Source organism: Lethenteron reissneri, chromosome 32, assembly GCF_015708825.2.
Source record: "Lethenteron reissneri isolate LAM-NWPU_2019-01 chromosome 32, ASM1570882v1, whole genome shotgun sequence".
NCBI classification, from domain to species: domain Eukaryota; kingdom Metazoa; phylum Chordata; class Hyperoartia; order Petromyzontiformes; family Petromyzontidae; genus Lethenteron; species Lethenteron reissneri.
Window position 1 is genome coordinate 8,428,150 of NC_083810.1, and position 22,972 is coordinate 8,451,121.

General features: G+C 51.9%; 2 protein-coding genes and 1 non-coding gene across 3 annotated transcripts in view; 2 read left to right on the forward strand and 1 right to left on the reverse strand.

Annotated features, from left to right (window-relative positions):
- Window positions 1-3,522: 3,522 nt before the first annotated feature.
- Window positions 3,523-3,594, forward strand: TRNAP-CGG (transfer RNA proline (anticodon CGG)). The gene has a single exon. It is a non-coding gene; the product is annotated as a tRNA-Pro (tRNA).
- A 278-nt stretch (window positions 3,595-3,872) lies between these two features.
- On the reverse strand, window positions 3,873-19,148 carry LOC133349951 (uncharacterized). Its single transcript, XM_061563857.1, has 10 exons — window positions 18,550-19,148; window positions 11,561-13,090; window positions 10,591-10,683; window positions 9,876-9,980; window positions 9,281-9,390; window positions 8,208-8,396; window positions 7,064-7,226; window positions 6,658-6,823; window positions 6,312-6,406; window positions 3,873-5,413 (listed from the first exon to the last, which is right to left on the reverse strand). Exons 1-10 carry the CDS (start codon window positions 18,716-18,718, stop codon window positions 5,313-5,315), a joined length of 2,721 nt encoding a protein of 906 aa, XP_061419841.1. The 5' UTR covers window positions 18,719-19,148; the 3' UTR covers window positions 3,873-5,312.
- An 834-nt stretch (window positions 19,149-19,982) lies between these two features.
- ACOD1 (aconitate decarboxylase 1) overlaps window positions 19,983-22,972 on the forward strand; it is a 13,905-nt gene continuing 10,915 nt past the window's right edge. The window contains exon 1 of the mRNA XM_061564162.1: window positions 19,983-20,020. Coding sequence (XP_061420146.1) covers window positions 19,983-20,020 — 38 coding nt within the window. The remainder of the gene's footprint in view (window positions 20,021-22,972) is intronic.

The following is a 22,972-nucleotide window of genomic DNA, read 5'->3' on the forward strand; positions in this document are numbered from 1 at the left end:
CGTGGCTATGGCTGAGATACACCAACCCCCCTCGCCCCACGGGGACAGTGGCGATGTCTGTTGGTGCTGGAATAATCAAAACTTGGCATGACCCGACTTGCCAGAGGGTTCCAGAAGCCCAGCGTTTAGAGAAATGAAAGTGTTTCCACCCCTAACAGCTCGCCATCCATGTAGCAGGCAAGTCATCCCTATAACACTTTAGTCATCCCTGTAGCATGCAAGCCATCCCTATAACACGATAGTCATCCCTATAACACTTTAGCAATCCCTATAACACGTTAGTCATCCCAGAAGCACGAAAGCCATCCCTATAACACTTTAGTCATCCCAGTAGCACGCAAGTCATCCCTATAACACGTTAGTCATCCATGCAGCACGCTCGGCATCCCTGCAGCAACACTCACCATCCATACAGCGTATTGGCCATCCCTAGAGCACGCAAATCATTCCTATAACACGTTAGCAATCCCTGTAGCACGCTAGCAATCCATATAACACGTTAGCTATTCCTGCAGCACGCTCGGCATCCCTGCGGCAAAACTCGCCATCCATAAAGCGTACTGCCATCCCTAGAGCACGCAAATCATCCCTATAACACGCTAGTAATCTCTGCAGTACGTGAGCCATGCCTATAGGCACGCAAGTCATCGCTTTAACACGTTAGCCATCCCTGCAGCACGCACGCCGGCTGAGCGGAGAACGCGACCCAGGGGTTTGGCAGAAGAACCGTGGGACATTTGGGAGGCAAAGGCGTCCCCGGGTGTGTGAAGGGCCGAATCACAACACCATCAGCGATGTGCGCCGTGCCGGGCTTAATATGTGTTCGCTCACGACACTTTTCCGTAGCAATAAGCGTGGTTAGTGGTTTTATATCTACGACTTCCGTCCGTGTTACCTGCCCTTTCGCAAGTAATAAAACCCATAAACAAATGCTGTGCTCGTTTGCGGTAGACGCGTGGGAAGTCAAATAAAATTATGGAGGAAAACAGGAAATAGGAACAATCAGGAACAAGCTGCTGCTACATCAGATCCATGGGATATGGTGGCTACGACTTGGAAGACACCTTTATCCAGCAGTGGATTGATCATGGCTGCTAATGTTGATGTAAGTATTAATTGTAATAATACTTTCGGTAGAGTCACGTAGGTAAAGAAAATAAAAATAAAATAAAAGATAAAAAATAAAGATGTTTTTTTATTTTCTTAAAAAAAAAACATTTCTTTACCTGCGTGACTTTACCGAAAGAACCAAGAGTATGTATCCTTGCAGTCACGAAAACTTCAAATCTAAAATGTAATAATACTATAATTAAAGTCACGTCGGTATAAAATCAAATAAATGATGATACCTACGTGACTTTACCGAAGGAAGCAAAGAGGATGGATCCCTGCAGTCACGAAAACTTAAAATCTAGATTCATACTACAATTATCACGAGCACCAAGATCATCTCAATCGTCAGTGGTAACAGCAGAAATGCCCTGAGCAGCGGCATCATGAGCGAGTGAATATGTAGCATCGACAATGAAGTATAATTCTGAACAATCCACAGTGTAGTGAATATGTACAATCCACAGTTGGAGTGAATATGTACAATCCACAGTTGGAGTGAATATGTACAATCCACAGTTGGAGTGAATATGTACAATCCACAGTTGGAGTGAATATGTACAATCCACAGTTGAAGTGAATATGTACAATCCACAGTTGGAGTGAATATGTACAATCCACAGTTGGAGTGAATATGTACAATCCACAGTTGGAGTGAATATGTACAATCCACAGTTGGAGTGAATATGTACAATCCACAGTTGGAGTGAAATTGTTCAATCCACAGTTGCAGTGAATATGTACAATCCACAGTTGGAGTGAATATGTACAATCCACAGTTGAAGTGAATATGTACAATCCACAGTTGGAGTGAAATTGTTCAATCCACAGTTGCAGTGAATATGTACAATCCACAGTCGGAGTGAATATGTACAATCCACAGTTGGAGTGAATATGTACAATCCACAGTCGGAGTGAATATGTACAATCCACAGTCGGAGTGAATATGTACAATCCACAGTTGAAGTGAATATGTACAATCCACAGTTGGAGTGAAATTGTTCAATCCACAGTTGCAGTGAATATGTACAATCCACAGTCGGAGTGAATATGTACAATCCACAGTTGGAGTGAATATGTACAATCCACAGTTGGAGTGAATATGTACAATCCACAGTTGGAGTGAATATGTACCATCCACAGTTGGAGTGCAATCTGCGAGATAATTCACAGCTGTAGAGTGAGGAACACACTTTCGCCACGAGAGGACGCTGTAGTAATATAAAGCGATTTGTCGGGCAATGCTCCCTGCTATGATGAATTTTCCATCATTTCCCACCGGGAGCCAGTTCGACCTACTTGCAAACCACCATTCATTTCCTACAAAGTGGTACTCATTTGATCTCACTCCACAGGTATGATGATGATGATGATGATAGAGGGCTGAGTTGACACGTCACCGGTGGCGGATCTCAAAACTTCCCAAGGAGGATGGAGGGGAGGGGGTGTGATTAGAAACACGGCTCACAAAATCTGAAGATTTTTTTTAAATTAGGACCCGAAATTAATATATAAATACAACAAATCAATCAATATGTTTGGTAAATATCAACAAAAAACAATTGTAGTTGTTTCATGGGGTGGTGGGTGGGCGGACCAAAGGATGTTGGTCACGTGGAGATTTCTGAAACTCTCAAACCCGCTGGGCTGCGAGGTGGTGGCCAGAAGGTGGCAGTACAGCAAGTGGGATCGTGACTTTGTCTGTGTGGCAGAACTTTGAGCCTTACGCTTTCGTACACGTACTGGTGGTGGGTTTTGGATTATTCCATCCATCCGTGCGGGAGCTTTAAGTGTTATCGACTTCGTATGTTTCAAAGAAGGAGACGTGTAAACTCCAAATATACAGGGCTCAGGATGGAGAATCAAACCCACGACCTCATGTATACTAGGCGAGGTCATTAACATCTCACCAGCGCTGCACCTCTTCCGGTCTCTCATTGCAATTCCAAGCATCCACCCCTCCGTGCTTCTTGGCGCACTTTAATGTTTAAATCGTTGTCCATGTTTGTTAATGGCCGTGTTTCTGATCACCGCTTACGTCCTCGTAGAATCAAACAATAGTCAATAACAAAAATAGATCGTTTGTCAATCCACTAGTGGATGAGACTCAGGCACCACGCCGTGTCGGTCGGTCGTGGGGGTTGCATGATCATACTTCACCATTAATTCTTTTCGTGACTGCAAGGGTCCATACTCTTTGGTTTTTTCGGTAAAGTCACGTATGGGACTTTACCGAAAGTCACGTATGTGACTTTACCGAAAAAACCAAAGAGTACATACTTCACCAGGCTGGTCGGTGCGGATTCGTGACAGGGAAGGGATTTTATTGGAGTGAGGATAGTCGCTCAATCCAGGTTCATTCGCCGTGGCTGCGAGTCAAACTCAGGTACTGAAGGTCTCAGTGCATGGCGTGGCTCGTTGGTCTAGGGGTATGATTCTCGCTTCGGGTGCGAGAGGTCCCGGGTTCAAATCCCGGACGAGCCCATTTTCTTATATATTTATGTTTTAACCATCGGCGTTACTGTGCGAATATGTAGAGCTTATGCACGCACGCACACACGATAATAAATATAAGTGATGTCGTCTTTGTAACTTTTGTAGCATCGGCAGACTTTTTTAAATAAAACAAAATAAAATTCTCCAACCAGTGTTATGGCGATGTGGGCGTGCACTATCACACCCCTCCCACCCCCTACCGGCCCGTGGGCACCAGCGCAGTTACACCGCCTGCACACTCGATAGCTGTACGCCACCGCCTCCAGCATGCCTGCAGAAGTGAGCTGTATTCATACTGTATTGTTATAGATTCTTGATTAATTCAAGTTCAACGTACATACATCGGTAATGACAGTAGAGTCGACATGCGGGGTGAGTGGACTAGTGGCCACGGGAGGTAATGACAGGGGAGTCAGCCGACAGTGCGAAGGAACTAGTGGCCACGGGAGGTAATGACAGGGGCATCAGTTGCGAGTGCGAAGGGACTGGTGGCTACGGGAGGTAATGACAGGGGAGTCAGTTGCGAGTGCGAAGGGACTGGTGGCTACGGGAGGTAATGACAAGGGCATCAGTTGTGAGTGTGAAGGGACTGGTGGCTACGGGAAGTAATGACAGGGGCATCAGTTGCGAGTGCGAAGGGACTGGTGGCTACGGGAGGTAATGACAGGGTAGTCAGTTGCGAGTGCGAAGGGACTGGTGGCTACGGGAGGTAATGACAGGGGCATCAGTTGCGAGTGCGAAGGGACTGGTGGCTACGGGATTGATCGAGAAGAGGAGCGTGGTCAGGCGACGGAAGAGGACGGTGGAGTCTGCCGGTGGAGCGAGTGTCCAGAGTCAGCGAGAAGGTTCGGGAAGGGGGGCGTGGCCTCGTGTCGGTATATAAGGGGGAGATGCGCGGGAGACTCGGGGCTGTTGCAGTGGGGGTCTCCGCCTGATGTCAAGTGAACATGTCTTCAATAAAGTGCCATCTCAAGAGAAGGGCGTCAAGTTGTCATTACCCATACAAGAAACGTGTTACACTCGTATCTGTAGAACAGCTTTATTGGTGCGGTTTGTTACTGGCCGCTTGGCGTTTCGGGCCTCTGCTCAGCATCCGTGATTTTTATGTATCTCTATTTTGTATATTTACATATATAGAAAACAAAAGATGATGCTCTCTTATGATTCACTCCCAGTTCACTTTCCCCATTCATCTGAGCACGCACCCGGCTGCACGTTTGGTGTCGGGCGAATCAGTTTTCGTTCCGCTGCAACGCAAATTAGTTCCACTGCAACAGACGGCCGCCTCATTTCGGAAAACGAAATGTATTCTACGTAAAGCCAATGTTCATTAACATCCAAACAAGCGGATCAATAAGGAAATATACATCAACGAATCAAGAATCATCAACAATTATTTACAAGTGTACATATCGAACGAACACAAGAATGGTCTGACATTTTTTGGGGGGGACGGGGTGGGTGACGGGGGGGGGTCAGGGTTAATGGCTTCTCATTCCCTCCCCCCCTCTTTTATCCGCGCAACTTTATACAACGCATTGCCATGTGGTTCTCCCACCCTCCCCTCCTCCTCCACCGGCATCGCGAGATATTCATCTTCTGTACTATGGTACACCACGAGAGAGGGTGGCAACCCCCATCTGGCTGTGGAGCGCCGTGGAATCCCCCCGCTTCGATCGTTGACGTTCCGCGCCCGCACGCAATCTTCAGTCCGAACTTTCCAAGCCCTGCGCCGCCGCCACGCGCTCGAAGATCTGGTGAACGACGGCTCCCGGCACGCAGCCTTCTCGCAGGATGCGGATTCCGACTGCGGGACAAGACACGACGGTGCTGTAGCATGGATACCGTGCAGGAGAAACGGAAAATTTTCGCCGGGGAAACGCCCGCCCTGCTCACACAAAGCGATTTTGAACGGACGAGTTCAACGCGTGCGGGCTCAGCTTTCACGACTCGCGGGTTTTGATCGCGTGAGTAATATATTACGTCGTAAAACCCTCCTCCACCCGACACGGAAAATTAATAGAGTTGTCTGTCACGTGGTAAACAAACGTGGCCCAATGTATGGTAGCACCGCTGCAGCAGCAGCACAACATTGTAATGGGCACGACGCTTCAGTGAAAGTTACAACCAGCATCGCCAGGTAGTTGCCAGAATCTAAATTTGGAGCTTTCGTGACTGCAGGGATTACTCTTTGGTTCTTTCTGTAAAGTCACGTAAGAACCAAAGAGTTGCCAGAATGTCGTAAAAAAAACGAAGGTAATGCAATGACACACTTATAACAATAAGGACAACGATGCCCCATATAGCCTTACACAATGTGGTGGCAAATCTACATTTTTGTTTTAATTATAGTTTTTTTTTCCCTGCGCATCTACGTTAGCCTGAGTCGACCTCGGGGAAGCCTAGGACCGGTTCAAATAATCGACGCTGGTGTTAGCCGTGAGCGGGAACCGAAACTCGGATCACCGAGTTCACAGTGCAGCGAACTCACCACTACACGACCGTTCCCCACACGAACACACGCAAAGACAAAGATCCCCCATGGAGACTTTAACAGGCTGTCGGGGAAGTGCCATCAGCAAGCAACCATTATTCTCGGCTTGGCGCACGGATGGGCAGTGTGGCCAACGCCACCGCGCCCGGCCGCCTTTGTCTCCCCGGCTCGATGCAGACGCTCGCAACGCAGACACACGCGGACCACTCACTGCCGTCGATGTCGAGGCAGTTGACCACGGTGGAGGCCACCGTCTCGTTGGAGTCTCCGTCGCACAGAACCCCGTCCAGCTTGTCGCCCAGGCGCCTGCGGGGGCAGCGAGAGAGACTCTCACCACGGAGCGGAGCGAGCGCGGCACAGACCCGCTCCGGCGGGTGCTGCCGCCGTGAGTGTGTGTTGTGGTGGTGGTGGAGGTGGTAGTGGTTGTGGCTGCTGCGTCCTTGTTGCTGTACTGCTCACCGGACCACAATGCTGTGGTGGGTGCTGTCACTGTGTGTGTGTTGTGGTGGTGATGGTAGTGGTTGTGGCTGCTGCGTCCTTGTTGCTGTACTGCTCACCGGACCACCATGTCGTGGTGGGTGCTATCGGGCTCCCCGCTCGGGTTGGCCGAGGTGATGGCGATGGGCCCTGTCATGGACACGAGGTGTGACGCCACGGTGCTGTCCGGCACGCGGATCATGATGCTGTCTGCTGTGCCCACCAGGTCGTACGCTTCCCCCACACCTGGGCACACGGAGGTAGGGAGGGGGGAGGTCAGTACAGCAACAAGGACAGCAGCAGCAGCAGTGTTATCAGACTCAACACCGCTGCTGCCACTATCATCATCGTCATCATGAACATCACCATCAAAGCCACCTCCATCATGACCACCACCATCATCATTATCATCATCATAACCAGCAGCACCAGCAGCACCGGCCACCGGCACCGCGCGTCGCGAGGCTCATCAGCAGTGCAGGTTACCGAGGCGCAGGAGCCAGTCCCCCTTGGGCACGATGCAGCTGATGCCCCCCGGGTAGACGCTGCTCATGAACTCCCAGAGCAGGGGGCTGAACGGGGGGCGCACGAATGCGATCTGCTCCAGGCTCGAGATGCAGATGCACACGGGCTTCTCCTGGGGCCGGTCCTGCAGGGCGGGGGGGGGGTGCAGGGGGGGGTGCAGGGCGGGGGGGGGGGGGTGCAGGGGGGGTGCAGGGGGGGGGGTGCAGGGGGGGTGCAGGGGGGGCAAACAGAACAGAGAACCATTTAATCATCTTTGCTCGCGGGTCATCAGTGGAGGACCCCCACCCCACCCCCTCTCCACCCCTCCCCTCGCCCCCTAAAGTTGGACTGTGGGGGAGTGATCTCGTCCAGTGCGGGGTACCCAGGGAGTGCTGCGAGCACTACGGGAGCACTCTGAGCACGACGCGAGACCTGTGCGAGTACCTATGTAATAAGAGCCTATGTCGGATTCACGTGGTGATCGACTTTGCCGGTGCCGCTTTACAGCCAATGGGGGGAGAGCCTGGGAGCATGGACTCGGCGTGATCACGGGATGTCAGCTAGGTGATTGGTTTTGCTGGTCTTGGCCTCAGCCAATGGGAAGACAAGTCAGGGGCGTGGTCCCGGGAGTTGATGGGGAATCTGGAACATTCGGCGCAGGCTATTGAGGATTCGCTGGAGTGTACCATGTGACCCAGGCATTAAATAAGGGGAGAGAGGAGAGACACGTGGTCAGACACGGAACGAAGAGAGAGAGAGGGGCCACGCGCGAGTGGGGCTCCGGGTGCCATGTGGCGGTGGGTCTCTGGTGGCTGTCTGCCCGCTTCCCGTTGCCTGCCAGCAACGGGGAGTGTTTGTGAACTGCAAGAAGTGAAATAAAAGGACCGATTCCACAAGTCGTCTCCAGCGTGTTATTACACCTAGAACAGGGGCTGGGCAACCTGCGGCTCGATCGACACTGACTTACCTTTTGTTGTTTTACCGAATTCTAAACAAATTTCTCTTATCGCCATTTTCCGGCTTGCTAACCCCTGACCTCGAACCTAGACGGCGGTAGGTGCCGTTAGCCCGCAAAGTTCTACGAGTACCCCCCCCCGGCGAGTAGCCCCCCCCCCCCCGCGAGTACCTTGATGGCGTAGATGCGCTGGATGGCCCCCGGGTGTCGGCACGAGGCGGCGAGCGCGTACACGGTGTCCGTGGGGACGCCGCACACGGCGCCGCCCCCCAGCAGAGCCGCGATCTCGCGCAGGCCGCTCGTGCGCCGCGACACGGGGGTCACGCACGGGGGGGCCGCGGGGTCACGGGTGGCACGGGTCTGTGGGCGGGGAGTGGGGCGCATGGGGGGTGAGGAGAGGGGGGCACGGCGCATGCGAATTGATTCATTCGTTACAATCGAATAATTCATTAATTTACGAATTCATCATCCATGACTCTTTCATTCATTCAATAAAGACTAGCTTTTTTGCCCGTCCAAGGACGGGTGTATATTGCAGCAAATCCGAAATATTCAATAGAAAAATTGTTCAGCTCATGATTATTAATGAGGGGGGGGGGGGTTTCCCCATGTGGAGCGACGTCACCCGCTAACTAATGGTTATTGGGGAGAGGTGCAGCATGTGGAGTGACGTCACCTCCTCATGGGTATTGTGGAGGGGTGGCTTCTTTTGCAGTGACGTCACGCACGGATGTAGCAGTGTGCTGCTTAGATTTTTTTTTTTACCGTCATTTTCTGTAAAGAAACGTCAGATTTTAAGCGACTTTGCGTAATAAATTATTTAATTCAGCTCGACCTTCCTCTGCGTTCGTGTAAAAATCCACCCACTCTTGAATATTAATGAGGGGGGGTGGGCATCATGTGGAGTGACGTCACGCGGGGGGTGGGCCTCATGTGGAGTGACGTCACGCGGGGGAGGGGTGGGCCTCATGTGGAGTGACGTCACGCGAGGGACGGACAGACATTGCTGGGTGATTATAGTAGGTAATGTGAAATGGGTTTGGCACAGCCTACAATGGGCACTGTCTCCATGTCTAACATGTTATATTTCTCTATCCCCTGTCCTTGTGTCTCCTTGCCCCCATGTCTCCGGGTCACTCTGTTCCCGTGTCTCCCCGTGTCCCTGTGTCCCCGTGTCTCCCCATGTCCACGTGTCGCTATGTCGCCCCGTGTGTCCCCATGCCTCCCCGTGGTGTCCTGCTCACCCGCAGCAGGGCGCGTCCCAGGGGCAGCAGCTGCCTCTCGAAGACGCAGTTCGACACCGAGGCGAGTGTCCCGTATGCACAGCTGAGCGCCAGCAGCGCCAGCACCACGTCTGGGAAGGGGGGGAGGGGGGCGGGAGGTGTGAGCGATGACCCGTGGTGATGATGGGTGAGCAGGGAAGCTCATTGATGATCAGTGATGAGTACGTATCGTCTTTTTTGCATTGCCTCCTTACTGGCAAACTCATGTCAGCGACTTGGCAAGCCGATGCCGTGTATGCCTTGTGCCACACAGGGATAGCTGCCACTGTGGGTTCCCTTGGCTACAATTTGCCACAGGGCAAATGGATGGTTGAGATGAAATTAGGCGCTTTGAGATTCTGATGGATTTAAGCACGCACCACTTTGCGCGCACATCTTCATCGGCGAGACAGGGATAACTGATGACCAGTGGTTGTGAGCAAATTTCAGCGATGGTCTGTGATGGTCAGCGACGATCATCATCGACAAGTGATCAGTGATGTGCGGAGATCAGTTGTGTTGATGGATGTTGTCTTTACAGGTGCACTGCTAGCTGTGTCATCTTCGTCGTCCTCACCCTCCAGTGGCTGGGGGAGGCTCTTGAGTGTGAAGAGGAGGAGGCAGATGACGAGGAGCTGCATGACGAGCGTGTGGAAGAGGAGGACGAGGTTCCCGTACACGGCTGTGGTGGTGGGGGGGGGGGAATCGGGAAGATAGGGGTCACGGGGTCACAAGACAGCGTGTGCATTATCCCGCCGCAGCATCACCTCGAGGAAAGTGCAGTTAGAGTACACATGGTGTTGGACCAGATGACGCCAAAAGGCGCACGAAATTATCTAAGTCTTCCCAGGACATAAAAATGTGCACAATAATACACCGCTGTTTTTGAGTTGCACGCCTTTTGGCGTCATCTGGTCTAACACCATGTGAGACTAGGCTCTAAGAAAAGCTGTCTCGGGTGTGGACCAATCAACTTCAAGGACAGTGCATACATTATCAGAGTTGTGTTTTTTGTTTGCATTATGACTGCAGGTATTGTGGTCTATGCAAACATAACTCCTTGTAAAAAAGGTGTCAGTTTTGTTGACAGATAAAAGGGTAAAAAAACCAATTATCAGAATCATTACTATTTACATCTTTTTTTAAACACAACTAAACAATTTGTAGAAAAGTATTTTTATTAGAAAAATAATTTCACATCTCCGGCTGCTTTGTGGGGTATCGCCCCAACGCCCCTAGTGGACGAACCGCGCATGAAGGAGACTTCCTATCCAGTGCCAGTGTCCACTTACCCACAAGTATCAAGAAGGTGTTGATGACGAGCGCGGAGATCGCTCCTGCCATGAAGCCGTCAATTTCATTATCAGGGACCTGGAGGGGGGATCCTGGAAAACCATCATCAATAATCAGCATCATCATCATCATCAGCACTGTCAATATACTCAACGTCTCGATTTAAAGCTTTCGTGACTGCAGGGATTCATATTCTTGGTTCTTTCGGTAAAGTCATGTCGAAGGGAAATAATAAAAGAATCAAAATAAAACAATAAAATTCTCACGACGTTTCGATTGCAACACAAGCAATCATCATCAGGTGTGAAAACCACGTGGTGCTAACGTTGTTTCGGCTCTGAGATCTGTCTTCCACGAAGATCACACCGAATTCCCTACGAATCTGCAGGCCTGACCCTCAGAATCAGAGATCACAACACACATTCTTCCACCTAACAATGGCAATAGGGGCAGCACTGCAAGTGACACTTTTTAATGGATTTAACGAGTGATTTGGAATCGCGGACAACTGTGGCAATTTCGTTGTCCTCATTTTTGTGTGTCAAGGATATGGACTTGTATTTGCTGTTCCATCACTATATAGTCCAGCAGATGTTCTCTTTTGTGATTAGCCATCCACCCAAGTGATGCAAAAGCGTGTTGGCGATTACGAACCCATTGGCTGCACAAACATCTGGTAGCCTCCTATTGTTCTTGTTGAGATGATCTGTCCCACGCCTTCCAATCACTTCTACAAACGTGCTAGCATCATTATCCGCTCAGGAAATAAAGTAACCGAATAGATAACTGTGTTCCATGGGACAACTTTAGCCAACAAACTGGGACAGCAGATCACAAGTGACATTTTCCTCATCAGCCTTGCCTGTGTCCCTCTACATATGTTCATCTACAGTGGGGGTATAGGCCACCCCCCAGCCTCCTGTTGATTCCTCGCCTCCGGTTGATTGGGAGGTGATCACCACCACTCACCCGCCAGCCGCAGCCAAGTCCACACAGCCCAGAAGGCCGCGTAGCAGAAGGGCATCACGGATCCACTGGACGCTGGACGCAGTAGTCCAACCCGGGCCACGAACAGCTGCAGCAGAGCTCCGGGCAGCAGCACCCAGGGCAGGGAGAGGCGAGCGCGGAGCGGCTCCGTCGAGTGCAGCGCGGACATCGCGGCCACGCCGTTGCACAGGTAGAACGCGGCGTCTGACAGCTGCGCCATGGAGGGGCCGGGCTGGTTGTTGCCCGTCTCGTTGCTGCTGCTGCTGCTTCCGCTGCCGCAGCAGGACCTTCGGAGCGCGCCCAGGAAGGCCCGCAGGCGCTGCGAGGCGAGGGGCACGGCTCCGATGGGGACGAGCGGCTTCTCGGCGATGGAGTTGATGAGCCGGGCGAACGTCGCGTACAGGTTCACGGCGGCGTGCACGCAGCACGCGGCGCCCAGGAACGCGTAGCGCGCCCTCGTCGGTATCTGCGGGATGGCCGCCACGGCGAGCAGCGCGAAGGACGAACTCTCGGCGGTCTCCAGGACGTCCCTGTCCAGCGACACGAGCAGCAGCACGACCGCCGCCACCAGCAGGAACCAGTCGCCCACCATCGCCAGCTGCGCCGAGTCCAGCTCGCCCGTGCCCACCACGGTGGACACCACGAATTCTTGCCACGCGTGCACCAGCCAGAAGATGCAGCGCAGCACCGACTTGGCCCCGTGGTACGCGTCCTCGCGCAGGAACGCGTAGTAGGCGGCGAGCAGCTGCGGCGCGGAGTTGACGCTGAGCCAGAGCGCGCCCGCCGTGAACGTGTGCGGGAACCCGAAGCAGTAGAAGGCGAAAATCACGGCGGCGACGACGTCGCAGAGACAGCAGAGCGCCATGGGCTCGGCGTACTTGGTGTTCTTCTTGCGCTCGTTGCCACCCGCGCCGCCACCGCCCCCACTGCCACCACCGCCGCTCGCCGCCCTGCCGGTACCCAGCAGCAGGACGTTAAAGAGCGCGTTGCCGAAGCCCGGGAGCACGTAGCGCTGCGTGATGCCCTTGAGCAGTAGTGCCACGGAGCCGTAGAGGCCCGCGGCGAGGATGATCATCTCGAAGAAGCCCGCCACAGGGGCCGCCCAGCCCAGCGGGTACGCGGCCAGCACGGCCTCGAACACCAGCACGATCGTGATGGTGCCGAACACGGGCGGCATGATGTAGTTGGCGGTGGCGGAGCAGAAGGCAAGGATGGCCGACACGCAGATGTACGCCACGAGGCTCGCCACGGCAGTGTGTGACACTTCTATGGTCGGTTCCGTCGTGTTGCTGATGACTATCAAGCCGTGATCGTACACGAGACTCGTCATATTGGAGGAGTTGGTGGCAGCGGCGGTGGTCATGACGCCGGAGATGATTCGGGATGCTCCGAAGCTGCTCCAGAGTGCGGCGAAGGCCAGAAAGGCCGTGCCACCCAGGTGGTCAAACTTGCGGAAGGTCAGGAGGCCGGACACCAGCTGCGTCATGCCGCCAATGAGGATCAGGTGCACGCCTGGAGATGTGGAGGGAGGGGAGGAGAGATGGCGAAAGGTGAGAGACGAGTGGGGGGGGTGGGCAGAGTTGGGATGTTGTGTGGTTGAAAGCACTGTGTGGCGACACGACTGTTGGTTGAGGATGTGACAAGTGTTGCAGACTTTCGTGGTTCCACGCCCGGCAGCCGTCCTGGTTAACACTGCAGATGTATTAACCGTATATATATATACCACGATCTGTTTTACAGATTGTGTGATATAAAAAATAGACAATGCCTGATACACGTAGGTTTTCACGACCAATATTATTAATAATATAGATTTGTGGGTTAGACCGTGTAAGTATAAATGTGTCGTAACCCTCCACCACCGGACACAGCCAATTAGTTGGGGAGTAAATCCACAACATTTACTCTCCAAAACACTGGTGGGCTGAAGTGGTAACTAATTGGCGTTTTGTTTACGTGACAAATCCCTTACTAATTGGCTGTGTCGGTTTGTGGAGGGTTACAACAAATTTACACCTACGCGGTATATTCCAAAAACCTTCATTATGACTATGCGTGATGATTTCATGGTCCAAATTTACTGAATTTTGAAAAATTTCCCACGAGCATGGATACAAAATAGTCACTGTCATATCTTCAGAATTCCAAATTAGCATTTTTTGGGGGAGGCCTATTTAATTGGAGGTTACTTGTTTTTAGATCCGCCAATTCATTTTTACAGCCCCGCTCCTTCCTGTTTGTGCCCCACCACTTCCTGTTTGTGCCGCACCACTTCCTGTTTGTGCCCCGCCCCTTCCTGCTTGTGCCGCACCCCTTCCTGTTTGTGCCCCGCCCCTTCCTGTTTGTGCCCCACCACTTCCTGTTTGTGCCGCACCCCTTCCTGTTTGTGCCCCGCCCCTTCCTGTTTGTGCCCCACCGCTTCCTGTTTGTGCCCCGCCCCTTCCTGTTTGTGCCCCGCCCCTTCCTGTTTGTGCCCCACCCTTTCCTGTTTGTGCCCCACCCCTTCCTGTTTGTGCCCCGCCCCTTCCTGTTTGTGCCCCGCCCCTTCCTGTTTGTGCCCCACCGCTTCCTGTTTGTGCCCCGCCCCTTCCTGTTTGTGCCCCGCCACTTCCTGTTTGTGCCACACCACTTCCTGTTTGTGCCGCACCCCTTCCTGTTTGTGCCCCACCACTTCCTGTTTGTGCCTCACCCCTTCCTGTTTGTGCCCCACCCCTTCCTGTTTGTGCCCCGCCCCTTCCTGTTTGTGCCACACCACTTCCTGTTTGTGCCCCGCTTCTTCCTGTTTGTGCCCCACCACTTCCTGTTTGTGCCCCACCACTTCCTGTTTGTGCCCCACCCCTTCCTGTTTGTGCCCCACCCCTTCCTGTTTGTGCCCCACCACTTCCTGTTTGTGCCCCACCACTTCCTGCTCAGGCTCTGCCCCCTACTTGTTTGGACCCCACACTTTCCTCTGGATATGGGCTTGTGTTGAAAGGCAATGCCGATTTTTTATCATTCCCTGTGAGACTTGGCAACTCTGGGCAAAAGCAAAGTTAATTTGAGTGAGAGACAGCGTCAGTGTGGTGGGGGGGGGGGACGAGGGGGGAGCGTGCTTGTACATCAGGAGGTAGTTGTGAGTGGGGACCATAGGGGTAGAGGTGAGAAGGACAGTAGGTAGGGAGATTATATATTCTTGCTCTAAGAGGGATGTTGGTCATCGTGATGCTGTAGAAGTCCTACGTATTGTCCACCCCTGTCTCCACCCACCCCTACCATGCCAATCCCCTCCAACTACCTCCTGTTGCACGCACACAGCCCATCCCCGCACCTCCAGCACTACCCACTCAGCAGAGGTCGCAACTGGGTACCCGATACCCGTACCCTACCCGATACCCGGCTACCCGGCCGGGTACGGGTACGGGTACCCGTTTGCGACCCTGGTGCGGCCGGGTACGGGTACGGGTATGCCGTGAGTCACTGGTGAGTAACCGTTTGTCACTCATTTCGGTTAGGGTACGGGTGGGGAACGGGTACCCGTGCCCGGCCGGGTACGGGTACGGGTACCCATTTGCGACCCTGGTGCGGCCGGGTATGGGTACGGGTAAGGAATCAAAACCCGTTTGCGACCTCTGCCACTCGGCTGTCTCTCCCTCAAGTCAACTTGGCTTTTAGCCCAGAGTTGCGGCGAAGTCTCGTGGCGGAATAAAAAGCGGCACTGCCTTGAAAAGACACAAGCTCATGCCCGTGTCCGGAGGAAGGGTTTGGGGCCTAAAGATAACGGGTGGGGCCAAAAGCGGAAGGGGGCGGAGAGCTCAAGAGAAAGGGCGAGTTGGGCCTGGTGAAAACACATTTGTATATAGAGGAGTGTTTCAACCATGAACCTCCCTTGTTATTTAAAGGAAATAAAAGTGTGGAATCTATAAATTTCAACAACTATTTTATTTCTAGATTTGAAGCTTTCGTGACTGCAAGGATTAATATTATTAGTTTTTTTCGGTAAAGTCACGTAGGTAAAAAAATCAAAATTAATAAAAGTAAAATAAAAAATAAAATAAAAATCACGACGTTTCGGAGGCAACACAAGGGATGTTGGTCATCGTGACGAAGCTTGCGTTGCCTCCGAAACGTCGTGATTTTTATTTTATTTTACTTTTATTAATTTAAATTTTTCACCGAAAAAAACCTAAGAATATGTATTTTATTTAACCAGATAAGTGGCTCATCATGTGAACATTTAAAGTAGAAATATTTGCCCCGGAGGTGCTCATTTGGAGAAGGGACCTGCTTCATTGTAAAGTCTGATCCTATCGCTCAGACATGGGTCAACCAGGCTATCATACTATACTCTATGTAACTTAAATTAGATATGTTTATTTTACCAGATACGGCCCACTGAGCTATATAGCTCTTTTACAGAAGCGGCCTGACCACAAATGACAACTCAACGAAGTGGCTTATCACGTGGATATGTACCGTAGACAAATACTCTAAAACGGATGTTCCTAAATGTGTAGGGAAAAACCGGAGAACTCGGAGGAAAATCGAGGCGACCACGGGGAGAACATGCAAATGATAAATATACAGCAGGCGTCAGGGTCGGGATCGAACCCACGACCTCCTGTATGCCAGGTGAAGTAGTTAACATTTCGCCACTGTGGAGGCACATGAATAAGTGCAGCTGGCAGAAAAAAAAACTAGAATTCCATAAATACGACCACGGGCCAACGAGTATCTTAAATCTCACCGGGGCATCCCAGCTCTAATGAATGACAAGTCATGTGCGGTACATCACGTGAGATCATTGCTGCAGTTTAATACTGGCCCGAGACGGGGTCGTACCTCCTTTACAGAAATACAAACATTTATACTCTTAGGTTTTTTCGGTAAAGTCACGTATGTAAAAAAAAAATTATAAAAGTAATAATAAAAATAAAATAATAAATCACTTGATACAGTGAATCTGGCTGTGACGGTCCCACCTGATGACGGAGACTTGTGTTGCCTCCGAAACGTCGTGATTTATTATTTTATTATTATTAATTTTATTAATTTTAATTGTATTATTTTTTACCTACGTGACTTTACCGAAAAAACCTAAGAGTATGAATCCTTGCAGTCACGAAAGCTTCAAATCTAGAATTAATACAAACATTTGTCAAAATGTAATGCGCAACCTTTTGTCATTTCGTTGCTGTTCACGCAGTGTAGCGGGGCGGTGGTGGGGGGCGGGTGGTTTGACCATACTTCACCACGCTGCATGGCCGGTGCATTTTGGTAAAGGTTTGGAGTGTGCGACCAGGATCGGTTCAGAAATCGTACGCCACTGATGTTAGCCGTGAACTCCGTTCGCGGGGTTCAAGGCAGCAGTGAGCGAACTCGCAAGATGTGTCGACACAAAACCAATAATTTCACATTTACAACAAAAATTATGTTCTGCAGCATGCATTTGATCGTCTTTCATGACGCCTGTGATCACAACGCGTTACATGTTCAATTGTTTTCCGTTTTTTCATCTTTGCCGTACCTCCATCAATCGCCATGTGAATGATCAACCGCACAAGGCACCACCTCCTCCTCCGTCATCACCGTTTGGTCATAATGACCCCTCTAACTCCGTCACCATAATCATCATCATCGTCGTTATTTGCATTGCATCCACCACGGCCACCTCTACACCATCATTCAAAGAAAATTCGCCATCGTCGTTGAAACCAAATTCACGATCAACATCGTCGTCGTCATGATTAAAACTACCACTACCACCATCATCATCACCTATGATCAACATCATCACCACCGTAATGATCACAACAATCACCACAACCATAATCAAAACCACCTCCAGTATCATCACCATGGTCATTAATTTAACTACGCTTCCAAATTACGATCATCCTCATCATCATCGTTTCAACCACTTCTTCCATAAGCATGATTGTGGTCATGCACGGCGTAGCGAGGTGTGCCATGGGCCTTCGTGCAAGGAATCTTACCTCTTGTATTGTTTTATAATTATAGAGCACCCTTTGATCAAGGTGCTTAACATGATAAAAAAAAAACGGTATGAACAAAAAAAGTAGTGTTATTGACATGGCAGGGGGCGTGGAAAGGATGAGGAAGGGGTGACCACGATGGCGGGTGTGTCGTAGGGGTTAGGAAATGGGAGGGGAGGGAAGAAATGGAGGGGCAGGGGTGGGTGGGATGAGGTCAGTGTGTGTCAGTGTAACGGCACAAATGTTTAAAATGTTAAACTTTTCCGGACACTACTCAATTGGGTTTATACACACAGCTATAACAGCCGCCCCCCCCGCCCCCCCTACTGGCAGACGAATGTCTCAGGTCACTCTTGAAAATGAGACTCATCGTGGTCTTTTGAGGTCTCACCTGGTTAAGCAAAATCAAGTTGATGATAATAAAAACAACCTCCATCATCATCATCGTCATCATTAACACAACAATCCACACGATCATTGTCATTTAACCGCCTCCATCATCATTATCAACACTTCCACAGCCACCATCATTAACATCATCACCATCGTAAAACCACCTCCACAATCATCGACATCAATCAAAACCACCAACATCATCATTGTCATGAAACCATCTCTATCATCATCATTAAAGACTTCCATAACCACATCATCACCATCATCATCACCATCGTTAATCCACCCCCACGATCATCGTTATCAATCACCAACATCATCATTGTCATCAAACCACGTCTATCATGCTCATCATTAAAACCACTTTCATTACCATCAACAAAACAATCCACACGCTCATTGTCATTCAACCTTCTCCATCATCATTTAAACCACTTTCACAAACACCATCATCATCATCTCCGTCGTAAATCCACCCCCACGACCATCGTTATCAATCAAAGCCACCAACATCATCATTGTCATGATACCACCGCTGTCATTATGCTCATCATCAAAACCACTTTCATTGTCATCGTCGCCGTCACCCCCCGCCCCCCGTACCGGACAGGATGTTGTTGGTGGGCGAGAGTTGCGCGGCAGCGCGGTGCGTCGAGAAGTTGTGCATGGCCACGAGCAGCGCACTCACGGCGTTGGCGAGGAGGCCGAGCACGCCGGGCTCGCTGTAGAGCAGGGCGGCGAAACCCTGGCTCTCACCCCCCGTGCCGGACATCGCGACACGCGGAGATACGCGACACGCACAGAGACGCGACACGCGACACGCAGGCAGACGCGACACGAGACGTGACACAGAGACACTGCGCAGAGACGCGACATGCACAGAGACGCGACACGCGACACGCACAGAGACGCGACACGCGACACGCACAGAGACGCGACACGCGACACGCACAGAGAGGCGGCACGAGACACTGCGCAGAGACGCGACACAGAGACGCGGCACGAGACGTGACACAGAGACGCTGCGCAAAAACGCGACGCGAGGCGCAGACAGACGCGACACGGAGCGACGCTGATGATTCGACTGATTTGGCAGGCGTCGACGAGTGATGGGGCAGGCGCACGACTGCAGGGATCAGGGCTCGACACGAGAGGGACGCGGCGCGGCTCTGAGCGCGGAGTCTTAAAGACGCGGAGTGGGAATTTCCAAACTCCCGCGTCTCTGCGATTTCCAGCACCCAGGTCCCTTATATTCAACTTCCCCCACACACCCACCCACCGCCCCGAACCTCTCACACTCCTCCCACCGCCCCCCACCTCAACCACACCCCCCCACCACCGCCCACCACATTCCCCCCACCACACACCCCCACCACCCCCCACCACCACCGACCCCTCCCTCCTGCCCTCTGCTTCCCTATACCTTCACCACATCTTGGAAATGACGTAACCGTGGAAAGGATTTCCAAATCCACTCGCTTCAGAATCCAACTCGCGTCTTGCACATTCAGTCAGTGCGTCGATCTGTCTGCCACGGGCTATGAGGGGGCGGCGTGGGCGGGGGTGTTGCGAGCGGCGGGGGGGGGGGTTAGTCAACTGTGACGTACGTTGATGTCGGAAACGAGACGAGCCAATCAGCGCGCGAGTAAGCACTGGAAATTCCGCGGGACACAGACAACGACGACGTCACCCGACCAAGCTTCGACTCTTTGTTTTGCAGATTTGCTTCTTTTTTTGAACTTTTTGAGCAACTGATCTCCACGCCTCTCACCCCCCCACCCCCCCCACCATGACCAATTTATTATCCCGCAAATTGCAGTCACGTGAGAGACGCGGGTACATAAGGGGCGAACTCCTAGACGGAGAGGACATCGACGATTCGTGGACCTCAAGACTCCGACTCGACGCCCTCCTCCGCTTCTCCTCGTCGCTACTCAAGTCCCACTCGGCTCATCATGACCTCCTCGGCGCTGCTCTTCTCCGTTAAACAGGTGAGGTCGGCGGCGAGCGCGCTCCAAGCCCCCCTCGCTCTACCCATGCACCTCGCCGGGTCTCAAGACTCGTTCACGAGAGGGTGCTGCGTGCGATTGCTGATTACGCTGCTTGCTTAAGACGTTAATAGTTCACAGAGCCTCTGTAAATCCACGAGCTGTAACCGAGTCACCCGCCAGATCTCGCCAGATATCGCGATATCTCGCAAGCTAAGCTGCGTTGAGCCTGGCAAGCTGATTGGATGGGTTGATCAGCATGCAGACACAGGTTGCTATGCGGTGGTGGACCTACGTGGTGGGACGTAGATGGCAGTGGAGCTTTGTTCTCCTGCTCTCTGTGTATATATACATAAGATATGTAAGAGATGTACGTGAAAAGGCCGATCCACTGACTGTTGGGACAAGTGCTGTTGGCGAGCTACTATGAAGGCCGGAACGGCACACGAGGGGGTGGGTGGCCAGCACCACGCCCGGCCTCCTTTGTCTCTCTAGTGGAGATTTTTTACGCACCGCACCGGGTACTCATTTGAGGCTGAGTCGACCTAGGGGAAGCGCAGGACTGGTTCAGATAATTAATCGTCACTGTTGGGCCGTGAGCGGGAATCGAACTCGGTTCACCAGGTTCGTAGCGCAGCGCGCTAACCGCTACCCGTAAGTTCCACATACGTACGGTGCGAAAGAAGTTCAACATACAACAATAAATGTGTGAGGTTTTCCCACTTCCCCAAATCGGGAATAAAAAAGTATCATTTTCATTGCGTCTGAAATACGTTAGCAATGAATACAATGTAGTTATTGTGCATACATTCATACGTATTTGAAATGTTTGAAAAAATATAGATCCGTGTTATAGATTAAACAAAAAGATTTTCGAGTCGAATCGTGAACAATTTTATATTCAAGTATATAAAAAAGCATAAATATTAAAGAATCTATCACGCTTTCCCACCTGATGACGCACGCTTGTGTTGCGCCCGAAACGTCGTGATTTATTTTATTTTATACCTACGTGACTTTAGCGAAAGAACCAAAGAGTATATTGTGTTGCCTCCGAAACGTCGTGATTTTTATTTTACTTTTATTAAATTTTAATTTTTTACCTACGTGACTTTACCGAAAAAACCTAAGAATATGAATCCTTGCAGTCACGAAAGCTTCAAATCTAGAAAGAATAAACCACAATACCACTCAGGCCTTCTTCAGGTGAAGAGCGTAACGAGTCGCCGGTTATGGCACGGGGCTTCATTGCTTGTTCGTGTCTTTAGTGGTAACACTCGTCGTGCAAAGACTGCAGCTGCCGAGAACTTCAAGGCCGGCAGATGCCAACGCTGCTTCTTGTTGTTGTTGATGTGTGTGTGTTTAGTTTGTTGTCCTTTCGCCACACCTCCGACTAGCGCGGTTGGCAACGTACGGCGCGAAAGAAGTTCAACGTACATACGTACGATGACATTTTTCGAAAAAAATTTCGCAAAATAAGCGATTTGAAGCATGTTTTATTTCCAAAATAGAAATATGGTTTTGGGGGGGGGGGGCAGAGCTTTGTGACGTCATATTTGAGGGGGGGGGGGTCTGACTTTTTGTGACGCCGTGTGTCGAAGGGGGGGGGGGGGGGGGTCAAAAATCGTCCAAAATCGCGTGACGTCATTTACGGACGGCCTCTAAGTTGCTCACTCAGCCGCGACCGGCTACGAACAATATGTATATACATATATATGGGAATGTGCTGTAGACTCAGGCCTTCAATTTCAATTTAAAGCTTTCGTGACTGCAGGGATTCATCTTCTTGGTTCTTTCGGTAAAGTCACGTAGAATGGAAATTATAAAATAATAAAAATAAAACATAATAAATGTTTTATTTTTGCCAATAATAAAATAATAAAAATGAAACATTTATTATGTTTTATTTTTATTCTTTTATTATTTCCATTCTACGTGACTTTACCGAAAGAACCAAGAAGACTCAGGCCTTCGTCCAGCAGTGGATTGACAAAGGCGGGTGTTTGTCGTGCGGAGTGTGTTCAGTGAATACGGTCACCGGTTTTGCACGAATCCCAAAAAGCAAATATCGCGCCGCAGTAATGTTTCGCAATTGTTTTCCTGAAAGTAATTAAATAATTAAATTTTACCCCCCCACCACCGCCCCTCTCTACCACCCTTCCAATTCCCCTACCGCCCCCTCGCTCTCCTTTGTCCAACACTTTCACTCTCCGCTGTTGCTTCCTTTTCTGTCTCCCTCCCTCCCTCTCAACATCCCTCCACTCCGTTATCCCCCTGCACCTCTGTCGACTCTCTCTCTTCACTTCCCCCTCCATTCTCGCTTTCTGCCTCCTCCCTGCCTCTCCCCCCCCCTCCTCTCCCCCTCCTCCCCCGCCTCCTCTCCCCCCTCCTCTCCCCCCCCTCCTCTCCCCCTCCTCTCCCCCCCCTCCTCCCTCCTCACCCCCTCCTCCTCTCCCCCCTCCTCTCCCCCCTCTCCTCCCCCCCTCCTCTCCTCCCCCCTCCTCTCCTCCCCCCCTCCTCTCCCCCTCCTCCTCCCCTCCTCCCCCCTCCTCTCCCCCCTCCTCTGCCCCCTCCTCTCCCCCTCTCCTCCCCCCCTCCTCTCCCCCCTCCTCTCCTCCCCCCCTCCTCCCCCTCCCCCCCCTCCTCTCCCCCTCCTCTCCCCCCTCTCCTCCCCCCCCTCCTCTCCCCCCCCCTCCTCTCCTCCCCCCCTCCCTCCCCCCCCTCCCCCCTCCTCTCCCCTCCTCTCCCCTCCTCCCCCCCGCCTCCACTCCCCCCCCCTCCTCCCCCCCCCCTCCCCCCCTCCTCTCCCCCCTCCCCCCCTCCTCTCTCCCCCCCTCCTCTCCCCCTCTCCTCTCCCCCCCTCCTCTCCTCTCCCCCCTCCTCTCCCCCTCCTCCCCCCTCCTCTCCCCTCCTCCCCCCCTCCCTCTCTCCCCCCTCCTCTCCTCCCCCCCCTCCTCCCCCCCCTCCCCCCCCTCCTCCTCCCCCTCCTCCTCCCCCCTCCTCCCCCCTCTCCTCCCCCCCCTCCTCTCCCCCCTCCT